The sequence below is a fragment of the Mastigoproctus giganteus genome, chromosome 6, assembly GCF_048544385.1.
Source record: "Mastigoproctus giganteus isolate SK-2022 chromosome 6, ASM4854438v1, whole genome shotgun sequence".
Taxonomy (NCBI): domain Eukaryota; kingdom Metazoa; phylum Arthropoda; class Arachnida; order Uropygi; family Thelyphonidae; genus Mastigoproctus; species Mastigoproctus giganteus.
Window position 1 is genome coordinate 150,356,914 of NC_143580.1, and position 18,172 is coordinate 150,375,085.

The window sequence follows — 18,172 nt, forward strand, 5'->3', positions numbered from 1 at the left end:
GTAAGTTTTACCTCTCGAGTATCGTTGCCAGAATTGACGTCTTCAGCCGATAAGTACCCCGCTACGGAGGTTGAGGGCTGGGGAGATTTAGAAGGGGTTGGCCGCTCAACCTTACAAAAGAACATATTAATGGATGACTGGACAGTGGTTTTTTCTTTTCATCATAGATTTCTTTGTAACAAGCAAGTATATCATTCACCCCTCTGTTAACTTTTCAGAATCGTTCACTGTCAGGATCCATCTTCTGAAACATCTTGATTCCTCATTTGGTTCATCTTGAGCTTCGTCAGCATTTTCTTCTTTCGTTATTGTTGCCTGCAAGTCAATAAATTCTTCATTAGATAGTTCCTTTTCTTCTTTCTCTATTAGCTCTGCAACCTTTACAATCTTATCTGTAACCTCTTCATATGATTCGTCTTTTTGAAACCTTTCGAAGCCTTTTAAATGCCATGGACATATTTTCTTCCATATGCCATTTAAACAACTTTTAGTAATTTCTGCCCAGGCCTTATTAATGTTTAAGATGTTATGGTAAATATTGTAAGATTTCCAAAAGTCTCTTAACATAAAATTTTTCTCATCATCTACTGCAGACAATGCCTGAGCAAATGTTCGTAAATAGTATGCTTTTAAATTTTAACACCCTGATCCATAGGTTGGATGACTGAAGTTGTGTTTGGCGGTAGAAATATGAATCTCATGTTCTAATTGAAATCATCTAGCTGTGAAGGATGTCTAGGAGCATTATCTAATAGAAGCAAAATCTTGAAAGGAATGTTGTTGTCTTTACAATATTTTTTAACCTCAGGAATGAAGCAGCATTTAAACCAATCCAATTTAAACCAATCAAAGAGAGATGTTGTTATCCATGGACTCTGGTTCAAATGGAAATGCACTAGTAGGGTGGCTTTATTGATGCCCTTAAATGCACAAGTATTTCCAGAATGGTACACAGGCAGTGGTATTAATCTGTAATCTCCCACTGCATTGGCCCCAAGCAAGAGCATGGCCCTATCTTTTGAGCCGACCGGGCTAGCCAGGTGGGTAAATTGCCTGCCTGACCACCCAAAGGTCGCGGGTTCGAATCCCGCCTCAGGCTTGGATCAAAGTACTACAAAAACCTTGGGAGGTGCATTATGGCCACAGAAGCCGATGCGCCAACTACCAAAATAATAATAATAATAATAACTATCTTTTGAAGCCTTGAAACCTGGCATTATCTTTTCCTCTTTGGCAATGTATTTTCGATCCGGCCTTTTTTACCGATACAGTGCAGTCTTGTCGATGTTAAAAATTTGCTGTGTTGAATAGCTGCAGAATCGGCATTGGAGACTTCACTTCATACTTTAATGTTTTGGAAACCAGCATGATGCTTGAACCTATTAAACCACCCGTTGCCATGAACTTGGCTTGGGGTTTGCCATACTTATCCTTAATAACTTTATAAATACTTGTTGTTTTTGCTTGAATGGTCATTAGGCTCAGGGGCACTCGCTTCTGAATCTGATTTTTCATCCATATTGTTAACAGCTGTTCCATCTTTGACTTAGCACCTGAACACTATTTTGTGATTACTGTTGATCTTAAACACATTGATCCTTTGACATGTTCTTTTATACATGCACTGTCCTTTAAAATAGTATTCAATGTTGAAGCAGCATGGCCTAATTCCCTTGTAATAGATGATAAACTTTGTCCTACTTTCTACTTAATCATTTTCATCTTCATTTCTAAATCAATTTTGTTTCATTTCCTGGCACTACCACCACTTGCACTTTCCGTTGGTCCCTTTCCCTTCATCATTGTAATACGTAAATAGGAATGAAGAGAAGTTTCTGAAAATTTGTTTTTTATATGATTGAAGATTTCAGTGAAGGGAACACATTTCACCATAATACCATAACGTAAAAACCCACAGAATTCCAGTTATCAGGATTATCACAAATGCAATAAGATCGAGTTTATAATAGATTGCCCTAACAGAAAAGCCCACTAAACTGAAAAGTGCAAATTGTTTTTATTGATTTTGGTCATTGACCTCCAGAAATGTGCTTTAGAAAAATATCACAAAGGCATTCAAAATTGATTCTTATAACGGGAACTTATGATAATGATGAAAGGGTAGTGCAATTTCCATTATAAATATGACCTTTTAGAGAGATAAATAGCTTAATAATATAGCAAAATTTTCAACTTCCAAGGAACGAATTGCAAAAAAAAAAAAAAAAAAAAAAATGTTATTGGGTTCACATTACGATATTTTAACCATATCTCCATTTATCCCTTCAGATGCAAATTATGTTTCCATATTTTTTTCAGTTTGCACCGGCCGGCAAAAACTTAGGTAAAGTCGAATTTGCGTAAGTCGGGAGTTCTTGTATGTGTCATTCCCTTCAAAGGGGTTGGCTTTTCTTTTTAAACATTTTGGTATTGTTTATTTCACTAATATTCTTATTCAGTTATGTCCATGTATTTTCCTGCATCTTTTTACAGTGCTTTATACATTATTTAACTTGATGCTGCTATTTAGCCTTATACTTTAAGGAGCAGTACATACCGACCATTCAGTAAATTTCTCTCCAGAGTCACACAAAGTTGTGTTCATTCATTCAAACCTTTTAGAATATTAAAATTGAAACTTTTGAGATATATGTTCAAGATAATGTGTATGGATACCTGAAAAAGCCTATTATTATTGCTGCTCTTCTCATCCATTTAGACATTCTTACTTCTGACCTTCCAAATTCCCTCCACATTGCAAATATAATTAATGTAGTACTGTACATTTTTAATTTTATTTTTCATGCAACCTTATCTCACAGTTTCTTGTATTTTCTGAGTATCATTTATTAGTATTGATGTAACTGCAGTTGTTAAACATTTAATGTTGCTTCTCAGTATTAAATGATCTTGTATTCTCTTTATATACAGGGAGCTATCTAGCACATTTGCTCGTTTATGCCGTCACGTTGATGAAGTAGTGTTAGATATGCAGGCAGAACTGAAATATTTAGATCAGGATATTGAGAAGTTAGATGCATCAAGTGTGACAGCCAGAATATTAAGGTACAGTATTGTTGCTGTTTACATTTCTACAATCTTTAATTTTTAAGAATTAAATTTCCAGGATATCAAGTTAGATATTAAACTGTGCAGTTAAACATCTTTATAGTGCATTCCTAGACCATAACATTTTGATAAACTATCAAATCTGCCAACTTTAAAATTTTAAGTCAAGATATATTTAATACAGAATTTAGTGTTAACTTTCAAAAATTTCTATATGTGAGAGAGAGAGTTATGTAGGCTGAGTTATTGAGGTAGTTATCTCTACAGACTTAGAATACCCCATTACCAGTGAGAAAACAGAATGCATTCCGGGAAAGGTTTATTATTCTCAAATTGCCTAGTCTTTGCTAGCTATGAAAATTTTAAGTTATGCCAGCTGCCAGTCAAGTGAACAGCAAGCACTACATTCTCATTAGTAACACTTGCTGTTCCTTAAGATAAAAATGATATATTCTGCTTACATGCATGTTTTTTTAAGGATTAAAGCAATAAAGTATAGGAAGTTTACAAATTATATTTCTTGATTTTCCATTTGTGAAATGAGCTACAGTGGAGGCTGTTAGTGAATTGCATTGTTGATTAATATTACTCTTTGTAAACTACTTTAGACTGCCTTGGATATGAAAAGCTATAGTAGCCCATTTTTGTTATTATTGGGGTTGGTACTAGTGTATTTCCTTGTACATAGTGCCTGTTTATTTCTTAATTGTTATTTGTAAATAGTTCTTATTAAACTAAATATTATGGTTATAATTTCATATAATTAGCAATAAAGGTAGCCAAAATGGTCATAACAGAGTGTGGATGTTGATGCTAGCATTATAGGCCTTTTTAACCTTGTAGGTTCAGTTTTAAAAAAATAATTACATTATTTAGATCAAATATCTTTCTACAGTTCTGTATTAACTTTTTGTAATTCATAATTTTACAGTCTGTATTTCTTTAAAATAGTTTTAAAAATGGTTTCTATAAAGTAATTGTTTTATATATTTTTTATTTCTTTCTAGAAACAAAGCAGGTTATTTAAACAGTGAATTGGAGACCTTCATCCAGCAATACCTCCAATATGATGAATAACTGCAAAGAATGAAAAAAAAAAAAAAACTTAATTGTTTTTTCTCCCTGTGTGTACATGCATGCTGGATATGATTTAGAAAACGTAATCTTATGTAGACATTTCGTTGTCTTCATTTTTTTTTTTAATGATTAATGCATTTGTGAATATTTTAAAATGTTTCATAGATTTATTTATTAATAAATACATGATGGAGCTAATTGTGTGTTAGAGTAGATTATTATAGATTTGAAAAACAGAGCTGTGTGTGTTTAGATATTTTCTTTGGACTGCAAGTGTTTTTTGTCAAACTTGTTGCACTGAACTTCACATGAGTTAAATGAATGAGTTAAATGAATTACTTCTCCCCCACATCACATTGGCAGCAAAACACAACTTCCCTAGTTTTTTTTGTAGTGCTAAAAATTTAAAAATCACATTAGCTATGCGTTATTCGATGCTTATCAGGGGAAACTATTCTGATTGAAATCTATCATTTACTTTTTGTGTTAAAATTAAAAACCAACTTTTTATTGCACTTTGATAGTGCGCTTCTTTATACTAAGTAACTCTCCTTTTGGTGACAAAAAGGTTGCTAAATAGTTACCTAATAATTCTATAAATGTCATTTATAAATTTTGTGACGAGAAGTATTTTTTAACAATTTTTAAAGCTGGAGTTTTCCCAGCAAGGAGGTACTCAGAGAGCCAGTGTTGAGGTGGCAGCGGCAATGGGGAGGTCCCTGCACAGTCTTGCACGGCCCTCACTTGCCAGTCGCTTCTCCCCCAAGACTTTAATCACTTTTCCAGGAAGATCTCAGAGTCACTACCCCCACCGTTGTCATTCACAACAACTGGAAAGGCTCAAGTAGACAAACGTTTTCGTTAGCTCCTCAGTTTTAGGCCAAGCCTTGAAACTTGAAACTGAAACTTTTTTACTTGAAACTTTTTTCAGTTACCATAAAGCTCTCTATTTGAGATACTACACTAATGACCATATGTGACTACGGACCTTTCATCCTGAGTGCAAGGCACTCAGTAGTTGACTGATTTATTTTTTTTCTGGTCAGCAATATAATACTATACCGTACCATAACTAAAATATCATTTTCATAATAGCAATAGGTAACACTATTTTCTAAAAAAAAAAAAAAAAAAAAAAAAAATTAACACTAGAAAATTTTGACATATTTCAATTATGGATACAGTTGCTGAAATTAAATGAATTTTATTTCTGTCAACCTAGCCTTTATAACAGATGTGTTGACGCCTCCGTAGCCAGGTGGGCAGGAGCAGCAGTCGTAGCCCATGCTTCTTGATTAGACCGCAGTTCGAGCCCATGACCACCAAATACGGAGGATGTGGAAAGGTCAGGGAATGACCACCGCATATCCCCGGAGCAACATGGCCTTAGTTGCTAATGTTCCTAAAAACCAAAATAACAACAACAATTAACAGATGTGTCAAACTCAGAAGTGCTCATGCATATGGGAGAGCTGTCCTATGTGAACACAGTAACGTAGGTATTGATTACTGAAAGATATATCCCAAGTACAGGGATGGTTCAAATGAAAAGCTACATTTGAACATATGGTAAGGGTCACCATTACTTTACATTGTTGTTCCCTCTGTTGCCCATTGCAAAATTAAAACCCTTTTCTTGAAATCAATCAATGATGCTTTTGGCCTGGATTGCAGGAATCAAAATCAAAATAACCCCATTTTTTGTACTAAAATGTTTAACATCAACTTTCCTGCAAATGCTTTGGCTTTTGAGAATTAGAATGGTGCCACTCTTTATTAGTTCACTTATTTTCAAGCTGAAACTAGTGCACTCGTGGATCATACCCAGTTGCTGAAATTATTCCCTTCATTATTGGGCGCCGACCAGGCTAGCCGAGTGGGTAAAGTACCTGCCTGGCAACCCAAAGGTCGCGGGTTCGATTCCCGCCTCGGGCTTGGATCAAAGTACTGCAAAAACCTTGGGAGGTGCAATATGGCCACAGAAGCCGATGCACCAACAACTACCAAATCAAAAAATCAAAAAAATCATTAATGAGCTGCCAGTACTCTGTACTGCCGGCTCAATAATGAAGCCATACAGAATTTACATCAACTTATCATTTCAGGTCTATGACTGGCGTAGCAAGCATAGAAATTCTCTTATATTATCCAGGCATTATTTTTTTAATAGACGTATATTACGAGAGAGAGAGAGGAATTCGTATAATTTATGACTTTTACTGAAATTTTATAAAGTTTAGGTATCTTTTTTAAGTATTGTTTGCCATTACTTTCAAATTAGTTTAAAACTATGAATGTGTAAAAGTTAGAATGCTTCAGCCATTCCAAAAAATGCTTCAGGGCTACACATGGATTATATACATTGACAGTTTAATATCCCTCAAAATTACAGTTTGCCATTACTTTCAAATTAGTGGCGCCTCCGTAGCCAGGTGGGAAGGAGCAGCAGTGCATAGCACACGCTTCTTGATTAGACCGGGGTTCGAGCCCATGCCCACCAAATACGGAGAATGCGGAAAGGTCAGGAAATGACCACCGCTATCCCCGGATAAATATGGCCTTAGTTGCTAATGTCCCTAAAAACCAAAAACAACATTGCCATTACTTTCAAATTAGTTTAAAACTATGAATGTGTAAAAGTTAGAATACTTGAGCCATTCCAAAAAATGCTTCAGAGCTACACATGGATTATACATCATCAGTTTAATATCCCACAGTGTTCCTCAAAGGTACTTAAAATTACAAATGGACCAGAAAGTGACTATTATTATTTTTTCAAAGTTTTTTACAAGTACTGGATATTCTTTCCAGCTGTTCATTTTATGAATGAAGCCAGTCATTTTGATATACATAACTTATCGACCAGAATTATTTGCTTCCCGAAGCAGCATGTTCGTGTTTGTTTTCCTGTAACAATCAAAATCATGCTACATTATGCATTCATATCTTAATTGTAAGCTCTTTGCACCCAAATTTCTCTAACCTAATAATGTTAGGTTAGGGAAGTTGCATGTGGTTAAATTAGAATAATTCGTTAAAGTATTACACAGCATTAAGAAAGTTTTTATTTGATTTTTGGGTTAACAGGGAACAGTGATCTCACCACCACATTAAGAAGAGGACTGCAGCAGCACTTTTTTTTTTTTTTTTTTTTTATTATTTTATTTTATGTAATATCACACTTCCAAATGAGTAGTGTCTTCTTTTAAACCAACAGTGGGGGCAACTTCAATCATAACAAGTATGGTGGTGCTGGACTGCAATTTTTGTTTTATTTATGAAAAAAAGATTTTGGTTTAGCTGAATTCTGCTTGAAGTATAAGAATTCATATACTTTTTAAATGCTCTTTAATTTTTAATGAAAATTTCAAAAAAAAAAAAAAAAAGTCATAAATGTGAAACTGTTAGTCACTTTCAAGCTGCAGAATCATTTTAAATGTACAAAAATGCAAATTAACACCTGTGTATGTATTATTGCATTTCGTCAAATAAATAGATAAATCTTAATCATCAAGATATGAAATCTTTTATATAATATTATAGTAAAACTGTTTATTTAATTTTAACTGTTTCTTATATGTATTTTGCATGCTGAATCCAACAAGTGTTGCCATGTTTCCAACTTTATATCTGCATTTGTTGACTTAAACGAATACGTTAAATTCGTCAAATTCATTTGCTATACTCCTAGCACTAGTGTACAAGCAAGTATAGATGCACCTGTTTTTGCTTTTTTATTAACCTTAACACAACCCACATATTTGCTTGTTGCATAATGATTCCCTCACACCTTGCTTTCCAGGCTGCTGCATGTTCTAATAGAAGCAATTCAAGAATCACTTATACCTCTGCCTGTGGCTGCTGTTAATCTATCAGTCTGCCCAGGCTATCAGTTTTCGAACCCACCTAATACCCCCGATAGCATCAGTTAATATTTTTGTACCCCTTCTATTTAAATATATTGCATCCCTGTAAAAACATTCACAACCTAGCACAACCTAGGAACAATTCTACTATGTGAGAGTTGCAGTTTCACAAGGGCTGAATTGATTGATAATGCTCTCATCACACTCCTATCGTGTCTACACGAGAGGAAGGACTATGAGATGAGATTTTGGTTTTTTTTTTTTTTTTTTTAGGAGCATTAGCAACTAAGGCCATATTGCTCCAGGGATATGCAGTGGTCATTCCTTGACCTTTTCGCATCCTCCGTATTTGGTGGTCACAGGCTCGAACCCCGGTCTAATCAAGAATCATGTGCTATGCACTGCTGCTCCTGCCCACCTGGCTACGGAGGTGCCATGAGATGAGAGCAAATTTAATCAACTCCTTAAATTTTTTTCAGTATTTCCCTGTACTTTTTAAACAAATCCTCAGATCTCTTACTCTTAATATTCATTAGTATCAATGTATACAATAATATCACTTTTTGTGCACTTAAAAGATGGTACCTGTCTACCTTGTCATCAACGTTAGTTCCTGGCACACATACCCTGGTCATATTCCACCTATCCTTTTTACACAATATATTTCCCATTTCTCTGCCAAGAGCACGACTAACATGGGACCAAAGATCTCAACCATTTGAGATGTTGCGTTATCTGCTGCTAGAGCATGGGCTCTAGCATTGAGCTGACTGCTTGATGGGTCCCTCCCTTTAATTGCTTTGAGGGTATCAGCCCTGTCCCTCAAGCCCTCATGTAAGCTCATCACAGTGCTGAATTCATGCTTAACCTCCTCATGTTCTTTACAACAAACACAAAGTTATCCATTTTGGCTGTGTCATGTCTGGCTAAAGGTAGTTTTTCAAATAGACAACAAGCAGAACACATCACAAATCCTTGATTCTTAAAAGAACTGCCATCAGCAGTTCTCTCTCTCTCAAGTCAAAGCATTCTGCTGCTTTGAGCATTTTGCTTTGCTGCTCTTAGTCTGAGGCATGATTGTAATCTAAATTTATGAATACCATATGAAACTTGAGTCACAAGTATAACATAATGTAGTATAACATGTATAACAGATTTCTTAGAAATTTCATTTACTATATTATTTTAAGTTCTTTGCTCTGTTATGTACTATGTTATACAATTATGTTATGAGATCACATTTTTATTATGATATAATTATAGTGTATGGTTTAAAAAAAAACAATTATGGATTTCTGATGTTACTATATGCCTACAGAATTATATAGAAGACTACTACTAAACCATATTTATATTGGTACTATAACAATGGCAGTAGACTACAACTTTTGCTTTCTAAGCATTTGTGAAAACCAAGTAATGAGTGCACTTTCGTTTTAAACAAAAATCAGTAAGTTTTAAGTAATAAAAAAAAAAATCAACATAGCAGCTCCCAGAGAAGATTACCTGTTCACGGTAATCTCATTAGCAGGTGATCAGTTGATACCAACTCCAGAAAATCTATATTACATTAGTGTGTATCAATAACATAATATAAGATCCTGCAGAATTCATATTATAATAAGTTTTTTTTTTGCAGTTGCTACCAAATAAAGTGTAAATTATCTTCTGACTCATTCTGCTATGCTTGTGGATAGTATATAAGCCTGAAACAGGTAAAGCATAACATTATTGGTGGCACTAAGTTTTGCAATCATGCAGAGCCTATTTTGAAATGCCTGTGGGTGACAATGACAGTTATGGCCATCTCATTTCTGCTGTGGTAGCTGTGTCAACATTAGTGGGGGGGGGGTGTATTCATAGCATGAGTAAGTGTATACCTTTTTCTATATGTTGAATATGGAGGAGAGCCCACAAACTATCATGACACTTATTTTGTATGTTGGATACATCAAAGTTAAAAAAGACTATGAATCAAAAAGCTGTAGTGAATTTCCCAACATACCATCCTCTATTGCCCCAGTGCCACACAATGAAGACTTGCAAATTTGCAATCCACCTTCCAGAGAAGAGTCTTAAGAATTGGATGATTGATCTGGTGAACAACACAATTTGGATTACACCCCAGAAGCTTGTTTAAGTAAAACATCACGTTTTCCCTAATCAGCAAGAATTGGATAATATTGGTCTAACAAAATCTAGTAGGAGCTTCTGGCATATGGTTTGAAAAGTGGAAGTCTTGCAGCTTAATCCTAGCTGCAAGACTTCCCCATACATAAAAAGGTATCATTTATCAGATTTTTACACTGTTACAGAATTTCATTGGTCTTTATGAAAAAATAGGTATCAGTCACAATCCACAGGAGTGGGCCCATGCTTTTTATACATTTAAAGAAAAATTAAAATTGTTTTTCCCCCAAAGATAAAATAAATATGACATCTTTAATTTGACAATCAAAAAATCCACTTGGAATCATACGTATATAAGTACCTATAGCAGTGTCATAAGGATTTCCCAATATGCTTCTGCCTTTATGATCAATATAAGGTTATAATTGAGTTTCATTGATCATTAAAGTAATTTTGCATTCTGAAGAAGTTAAGAAGGCTAATTTCTGTTTAGCATAAATCAGAAAGCTATTTGCCTGCTGGTCACCTGGAATTATTTTTAGAGAAGAGCCTACAAATGGTACTTAGATGAGAAAAAATCAGGAATGCAAAATGCTATAGAAATTTTTAAGTATATGGAGATATCAAAAACACCAAAAGTGGATGTATTTATGCTAAAGCAGAATATCTGTATGGATTCTTTTTACGTCGCACCATATCAATTTAAGCACCGATGCTCTCTCACTACATTTGCCTGCAATTGAATTCAGTAAACTATAAAGCCTTTAAAACAAAAGAAACATGACATCATTGTTGTTGACAATTGTTTGTATCTGTTCTAAGATATCAGTAATTTGATTAAAACTTCACTTCCATAGGAAGTTCAAATAATCTTGACTTGCCTAAATTATTAATTTCAGCATCTGAACGAACAGGAACAAAATCAGATCTTCACTAATTATGACTAAATAGGCAATGAGAGTTGTTGGTTGAAATATTAAATATAAAAATATAATACAATTTTTCTCTGAAGTCACATGCCAACATTCAGGTATGAGGAGTGGTACGAAAGTAATGCCTCCTGTTTTTTTCCTCAGAAAATTTAAATCCTACACGTATGCCTTTCATATCAATTAATCCTCAATCACCCTGTTAACACACTGTTATTTTTCCCCAAAGTCACCATTTTCTATGCACTTCAGCCATCTCTGAGTCAGATGCTGTATTCCAATCCTGTAAAAGTCCTTACTCTTGCTCCAGAAGGCTTTGTGGACACTGTGCTTGAGTTGGTTATCGCCCACAAAATGGGTTCCATGGAGTGCATCCTTCAGCAGGTCAAAGAGGTGATAGTTGGAAGGTGCAAGATCTGGACTATGAGAGATGAGGAAAAACGGTGCACCCTAGTTTGCAATGGCCCTCCATCATGCGTAGACTGGTGTGGGGGCATGCATTGTGATGCAGAAGAAGAAGAACCTCATTAAGGTTTTTGTCCGGTCGAACTCTATCGATGTGGGCTTTCAACTTTTTCAACACATCCACATATCAATCTGGGTTGATTGTAGTGCCATGCTCCAAGAAGTCCACAAGAAAGATCCCATCTTTGTCCCAAAACACTGTCGCCATGACTTTACCGACAGAAGGCTGTCTTTTGAACTTCTTGCATGGTGCATTTTGATGGTGCCACTCCATTGACTGACTCTTCATTTCAGGGCCATAATGGTGGACCCAGGTTTCATCACCTGTGACTATGTATGAAAGAAAAACCACTCCTTCTCTCTCTCTCTCTCTCTCTCATAGCACTGGAGAAGTTCTGTACAGATGACCTTCCAGGCTTCTTTGTGCTCATATGTCAGCATTTTTGGGACCCACTGGGCACAAACCTTGTTGTATTTTAGTTCCTTTATGATGGTTATCACAGCAGGTTTCCCAATACCTTCTACATTGCACACCTTGCATGTTTTAATGCAGCAGTCCTCTTTAATCAGCGTGTCGATCCAGCTCTCTGTTGTCACTGACATTATTGGCCGGCTGCTTCGGGACTTGACAGTAATGTCACTTTCCCCACTCTAAAAGTGTCTTATCCAATGTCAAACTGAACTCACATCTATAGTATTGTCACCATAAACATTTTTTAGATGCATATGGATTTCGATAGGCATCACTTCTTCCTTGGTAAGAAATTCAAATCACCACCCTTTGCTTGATACGTATATCTGTAACATCCACCATTTTATCCACCACTTGTGAGCACAGCACACAACTATCTGTGTGCTGTGCTCACGAGAACAATCACAGTTCCACTCAGTATGATAAAACCAGAGACCTCTAGTTACCACTGAACGACATGCAAAATGATCAACAGTGGCACATTTGAAAGCAAAAAATTAGGAGGCATTACTTTCGTACCAGTCCTTGTACTTTGTCTATTCATACACTCTGCTAGCTATGCCAATCTGTAGAATTCACAAGCTGATTCATAATAATTTTACTTTTATTGCAACTTTCCAGGGCCTTATCAAGGTGGGTTTTTTTTTTTTTTTTTTATAATTTTCATTTCTTCTTTTCAGGACTATCTCCTGTAAATGTCTGTTATAATAAGTAGCTTGGACAGTTTGGAAATTGTGATGGAATGGCTCCGTGAATTAATTTTGGATACTTGTGACATGTAGTTCTCTTTTCCTGTGAAATTCAGATGCCCTGTGAACTGTTTATGATTCAAAATGATTCTCACATACCCAATGGCGGATTTAGCACTTAAGAGGCCCCAGGCACAATTCAATTTTGAGGCCCCCCTAAATATTTTTGGTACCACTACAGTGTGCATTCTACGCGCACATTTTTACTATAGCATGCGCTCTAGATTTGGTGTTGCGCAGTTCTTTCATACATATTTTAAATAATGTTTAAATGAGAAAATGGCACAACTAAGCATTAATGATAATACGTACTCTACTTCAGATTCACTTAGTTCGCATAGATATGTAGGAATATTCACATAAGAGTTTACTAACTTCTCATATTAAATTATAGTTTTTATTCAGTAACGGTAATAATGATGAGTTTAAAAATTAAAAAAGAAACTTTTTTTTTTTTTTTTTTTTTTTGAGACCTGAGATTTGAGGCTCCCTCTATTTAAGAGGCCCCAGGCGCGTGCGCCTGTGCGGAAATCCGCCACTGCATATACCTGTAACAATATGACATTTATAAATAAAATAATATGCCAAATTGCCATGACCACTTCAGAATTTTATAATACTCATTATTAGTGGCAGTGATGATTTTTTATTAGCTTTTACAACTAAGATATTTTAGCCCATATATATATATAGGCCTATATCACTGGTTGCACAAAAATATGAATAATTTCCCTAATAAAATTAACAATATTACATATTTGTACAAAACTAGCAATTTTTTCCTTTCTTAAAAAGCATTCACTTGACTTCAGTATACAATTGTAGTATTCAGTATACAAGTGTATACAATTTATGAAATGAATATTTTATAAAAGCTGAAATTCTTGCAAAATTTTGTAAAAAAAAATTTTGTAATAAAAAAAGCAGCAAGATTGGTGAGGAGAACAAAGGGGTGCTCTTACCAAGAAAGGCTTAAGTTCTGCAAATTGCAGCACCTGGAGAGTAGGCACCTGCAAGGTGATCTGATTGATGTGTATAAGGCCTTGAATGGGATTGGCAAGCTGAATGCTGATGGGATTCTTCCTCTTGCTCAGATTAAGAACTTGAGGGGGCATAGATTCAAATTGAGGAAAGAGTTGTAGAACATGTGTGGAAATTTGCTTTTGGCCAGCGGGTAGTTGATTGATGGAACAGACTTCCATCTTTTGTTGTAGAAGTTAATAGCCTAAATAAATTTAAGGCTGAGCTGGACAGGCATTTTGGAACGAATGGAAGGGTGTGTTTTTTTTTTTTTTTTTTTTTGGGGCTGAGGCTGCATAAGCTTGCTTTCTTGCATCTTATGCTAATGCTAGCTCATTAGCTAAAAGCTTCTAGAGTTCAGTCTAAACTTCTTCCTTTGTAATTTTAATTTATGAACTTTAGTCCTGGAATCATAACAGTGAAAATATCACCTTCATTCATTCTTTTACTTTCTCTCCTCAGAGACTTGTACACCTCAATCAGGTCTCCTCTAAGATGCCTAGTTACCAAAATCTGCAGTCCACATATTCAGTCTTTCTTCCTATAGATGGCCGATCTTTGCTGATCTTACGAGGCTCATTGCACATCTTTGAACCTTTCCAAGAAGCTCAATGTCTTTCTTTAGATGCACTCCTTGCTATTGCCACATATGGTAGGATTATGACTTCTTTATCTCCACAAGCAAATGTTTAATAAATCATCGATAGGACACCATGTCATCTTTCTTTTGCATCTCTCTATAATGATGAGAACTTCATCTCCAACTGTGTCATAACTCCTGAATCCCTTTCTACCTCCACTGTTTTTAATTTAACCCCATACCATAACTAACTAAATTATTTTCTGGTTTCTAACCTCATAGTTTAAGACCTTGCATTTTGCTGTCTTAAAACTTAGCTGCCATTTTTGACCATTCCTGAAATCTAACAAAATCGTCCTGAAGAAGCTATGTTTGGCATCATTAACTGTTCTACAATCTTGACGTCGTCTGCAAATTGTGACATTATGCCTTTGTCAATTTCATTTAAGGAAATCAGAAACAACAGTAGTTCCAGTAATAATCCTTGAGCAATCCCACTCTCAATCTGAAGAGTAACTATTAATTATAATTCTCTGCTTCCTCCTCTGCAGCTACTCTGCAATCCAGCTAAGGATTTTTCCTTACATATTCCAGGTTATATAATAACTCTTGTATAGGACTGAATCAAATGCTTTGTTGAAATACAAGTAAACAATTTCGAAATTTGTTATCTCTGCTACCTCTCTCTCTCTCTCTCTCCCTCTCTCGTGGTCTAAACTTCATGGCTTCTGTATTCTCAGCCCTATGATGTCATATAGTTCATGAGTGGTGATCAGGTCTAGAATATTCTTGCCCCTAGTACTTTCCCTAATGTTCTGATATAAATAAAAATATAAGACATCCCAGAGACGTCCACACTTGCTTGCCCATTCCATTGTCTTATAATGGCTCTTGTTTTAGTCTTCTGGTCTGTAGATGACTCTCATTATATACCTTTGCTTCCAGCTAACTCACACAACAGATTCTATACTAATATGCATATAGATTCTAGTATACTTCTGAATCATTTGGGAAAGCATTTGTCACACTCAAGCTGCTTTTGATAAGAAGTATGGCTCCATCAACCCTCTGTTTTCCATGTCCTTCCTAAATGCATTGTACATACTATAATGAAACTCATAATCCCCTATTTTCAGGTAGCATCATTAGTCCTATTACGTCAGTATTAGTTGTCCTAACCAGGAGTTAAAATTCATTCATTTTATTAACAACACTGCTGTCATTAGTGTAAACAGAGTTAAGACTAAATGTTATTGTATGGCTAACTAACTACCCTGATACAGCCTTTGAGGTTATTTAAGGTTGTTTCCCTAGCATTAGTTTCCCACACATTTGAAATGTTGCTAACCTCAGATCTTGCCAATATCAGCAAAGCCGATATTGGCAACAACAAACAAGAACTATTGAGGTGAGTGCAAATATTACTTTGAGCCATATCATCAGATGTGTATTTTCTATATTATCCTTGTCCCCCTCTAACTAGCTGCTTCCCTGAAGCCTCAACATATGCTCAATGATACTGGCAAAAATTCTTGCACCACATCAAATGTATAATGAAGGCCTAAAAGAATTTTATTAATCAAAATTCATGTAGAACACATTCTTCACCAGAAATTCAAAATTTCTGGTGAATAATGTGTTATAGAAATGAACTAAATTTTATCTGGTTTTTTTTTTTTTTCCCCCCCATCTAAAATCAAAATCTGCAGATGGCTATAAACATTATACACGCAACCATCTGCAGCCCTCCTACCAACAGAAAAAGCAGTTCTGAGAATAGCAAATTGTGATAATAGTACATGGTTATGATATCCTCCATATGCAAATTAAAAAAAACTTAAGTTTTTTAATGTATTTAACTTTTATTCCTATATGCACTTACACCTACTCACTGCGATGTACCCCTGTATCTCTACATTAATAAATCCCCCCCCCCCACTCTACAGTGCAGGAGCAGCTATAAATTGTATTTCTATGATGGCTTGCTTACCAGGAATTTTGTTCAACTATTGAAATATGTAGTCAAAAAGTATGTTTTTAGTGATTGCTTTTAATTGATTTTATGTTTATTTGTCTGTAATAAATTGTAAAGTTTTAAATTTAAAATTTTTAAATTATTAGAGCTTAATTTAATCCAAGGATAAATTCAGATTATGAAATGGGCTTCACTGGCCTTTCAGTTTTATTTAGAAATAATTTTGGCATGTATGTTTTTGACCTGGTTAAGTAGTTTCAAAAGATTACTATGGAGGAACCCAGATTGGAAGAACATGCAACATTGGAAGAGTGTGCCTGTAGGTGGAGGGCTCATATCTTTATACCCAAGGGGTTTTAGAATTAAGAGTGTCTACTGATGACTACTAAACCTAACATAGTATAGTGTTCGTCAGTTCTCCTTTATATGAACTGATTTTCCAGTTGAAATATTATTTGCATTAGTAAGTAATATAAGACATGTAAAGAACAGCCAGGAATTTGTTTAGTTTATTGCAGGAACAGATTTTGATGTGGTGACCACAACTGGTTTTTGTTTTGTTTTTTTAATTTTTTTAATGTAGTTTTATTATTTACATGTAGCATGTAGCTATCCTCACTGATCTTTCTAAAAGCTATTGTTATAGGGAGATAATGAGTTAATCACATCTAACTAAGGATTGGATGAGCCCTGAAGCTGTGGTTAGGCAGTACTGGTTTTAAATATAAAGATCGTTCATATAAACAAATTTAAAGTACAGTAAGGGACCCTGTTAGTGCCACCACTGCCAACACCATAGTTAGTGGGAAACTCAGAATCATGTAATTTGAATGCTCTTCCATTCCTTATACCTATTTGGAAATTACTTATGGATGATATATTTGATGTGGATCTGTAGGGAACACATGCAGTGCATTCTTAACTTTGTAAATAATTTTTCTTGCAAATATTCAGTGTACAGTAGAAATGCAATAAGATGCTCCACTTCCTTTCTTTGATGTATTATTTAAAAGTGTGAGACATATTAGCACTATACCAGTGAGGTGTTATCAGAAAATAATCAGCTTACTTTAATTGGGGATGAAGATAAAAATCTGTGATTTTCTGTATAAATTTTCACTCGGTATGGTGTTTGAATTTTTATTTATCATTTTTCCCCGAGTTATAGATGGGGTTGTACCTGCACCCAGCAGATACAGCCCTGCGACATTTGTTCTACTTTTCATTCATAGTAATGCATGGGAAACTGATTGCGCTGCTGATGCTACAAAGCTTAGAATTATGTTATTATCTAGTTCAAGTTAAAAACTGCCCCACATGATCTAATGATTATTAATGGTTTCTAACAGTCATAAAATAATCTTTTTGAAATATTCATTATTATTTTTGAATAACAACATGTAAATGTGGAAAACGATAATCACTTGCATACAAAGCTACCAATGTGCGTAATATTAATTTCGCACACTTCAACAGCACAGAAAAGTTGAAATAAATTATGAAAAAATTTGAAAAACAAGTAAATAATAGCATCTGCTATATACATTTATTTTATTATTTTTTTTTTAAAACTATTTATACATATAATAAGCAGAAATATAGTGTTTGTGTTTTAAATTTCACATTTTTTCCAACTGAGAAATGAAAGAGGCTAACAGCTGCATTTTTATATAAATCTATAATGTTTTTTTTTTTTTTTTTTTGCCAAATTTATTTTTTTTTGAAATAAAAGGTGAAAAAACAGCATTTTTAAATATTTTTATTTTTTTTATTAAAAACCAAAAAAAATTAAAATGTACACAGTAAATATTGCCATCTATTAAGAAAAGATGACATATTT

The 18,172-nt window shown here is 34.7% G+C and overlaps 1 protein-coding gene across 2 annotated transcripts in view; it reads left to right on the forward strand.

The window, feature by feature from the left end:
• The window catches only part of Marf (Mitochondrial assembly regulatory factor), a 495,171-nt gene extending 490,982 nt beyond the window's left edge, over positions 1-4,189 (forward strand). For both annotated transcript variants that reach the window (XM_090376530.1, XM_090376532.1), the window contains exons 16-17: positions 2,932-3,066; positions 4,077-4,189. In XM_090376530.1, the coding sequence (XP_090232656.1) occupies positions 2,932-3,066; positions 4,077-4,146 (205 nt within the window). In that variant the 3' untranslated portion in view covers positions 4,147-4,189. The remainder of the gene's footprint in view (positions 1-2,931; positions 3,067-4,076) is intronic.
• The last annotated feature ends 13,983 nt before the right edge of the window (positions 4,190-18,172 follow it).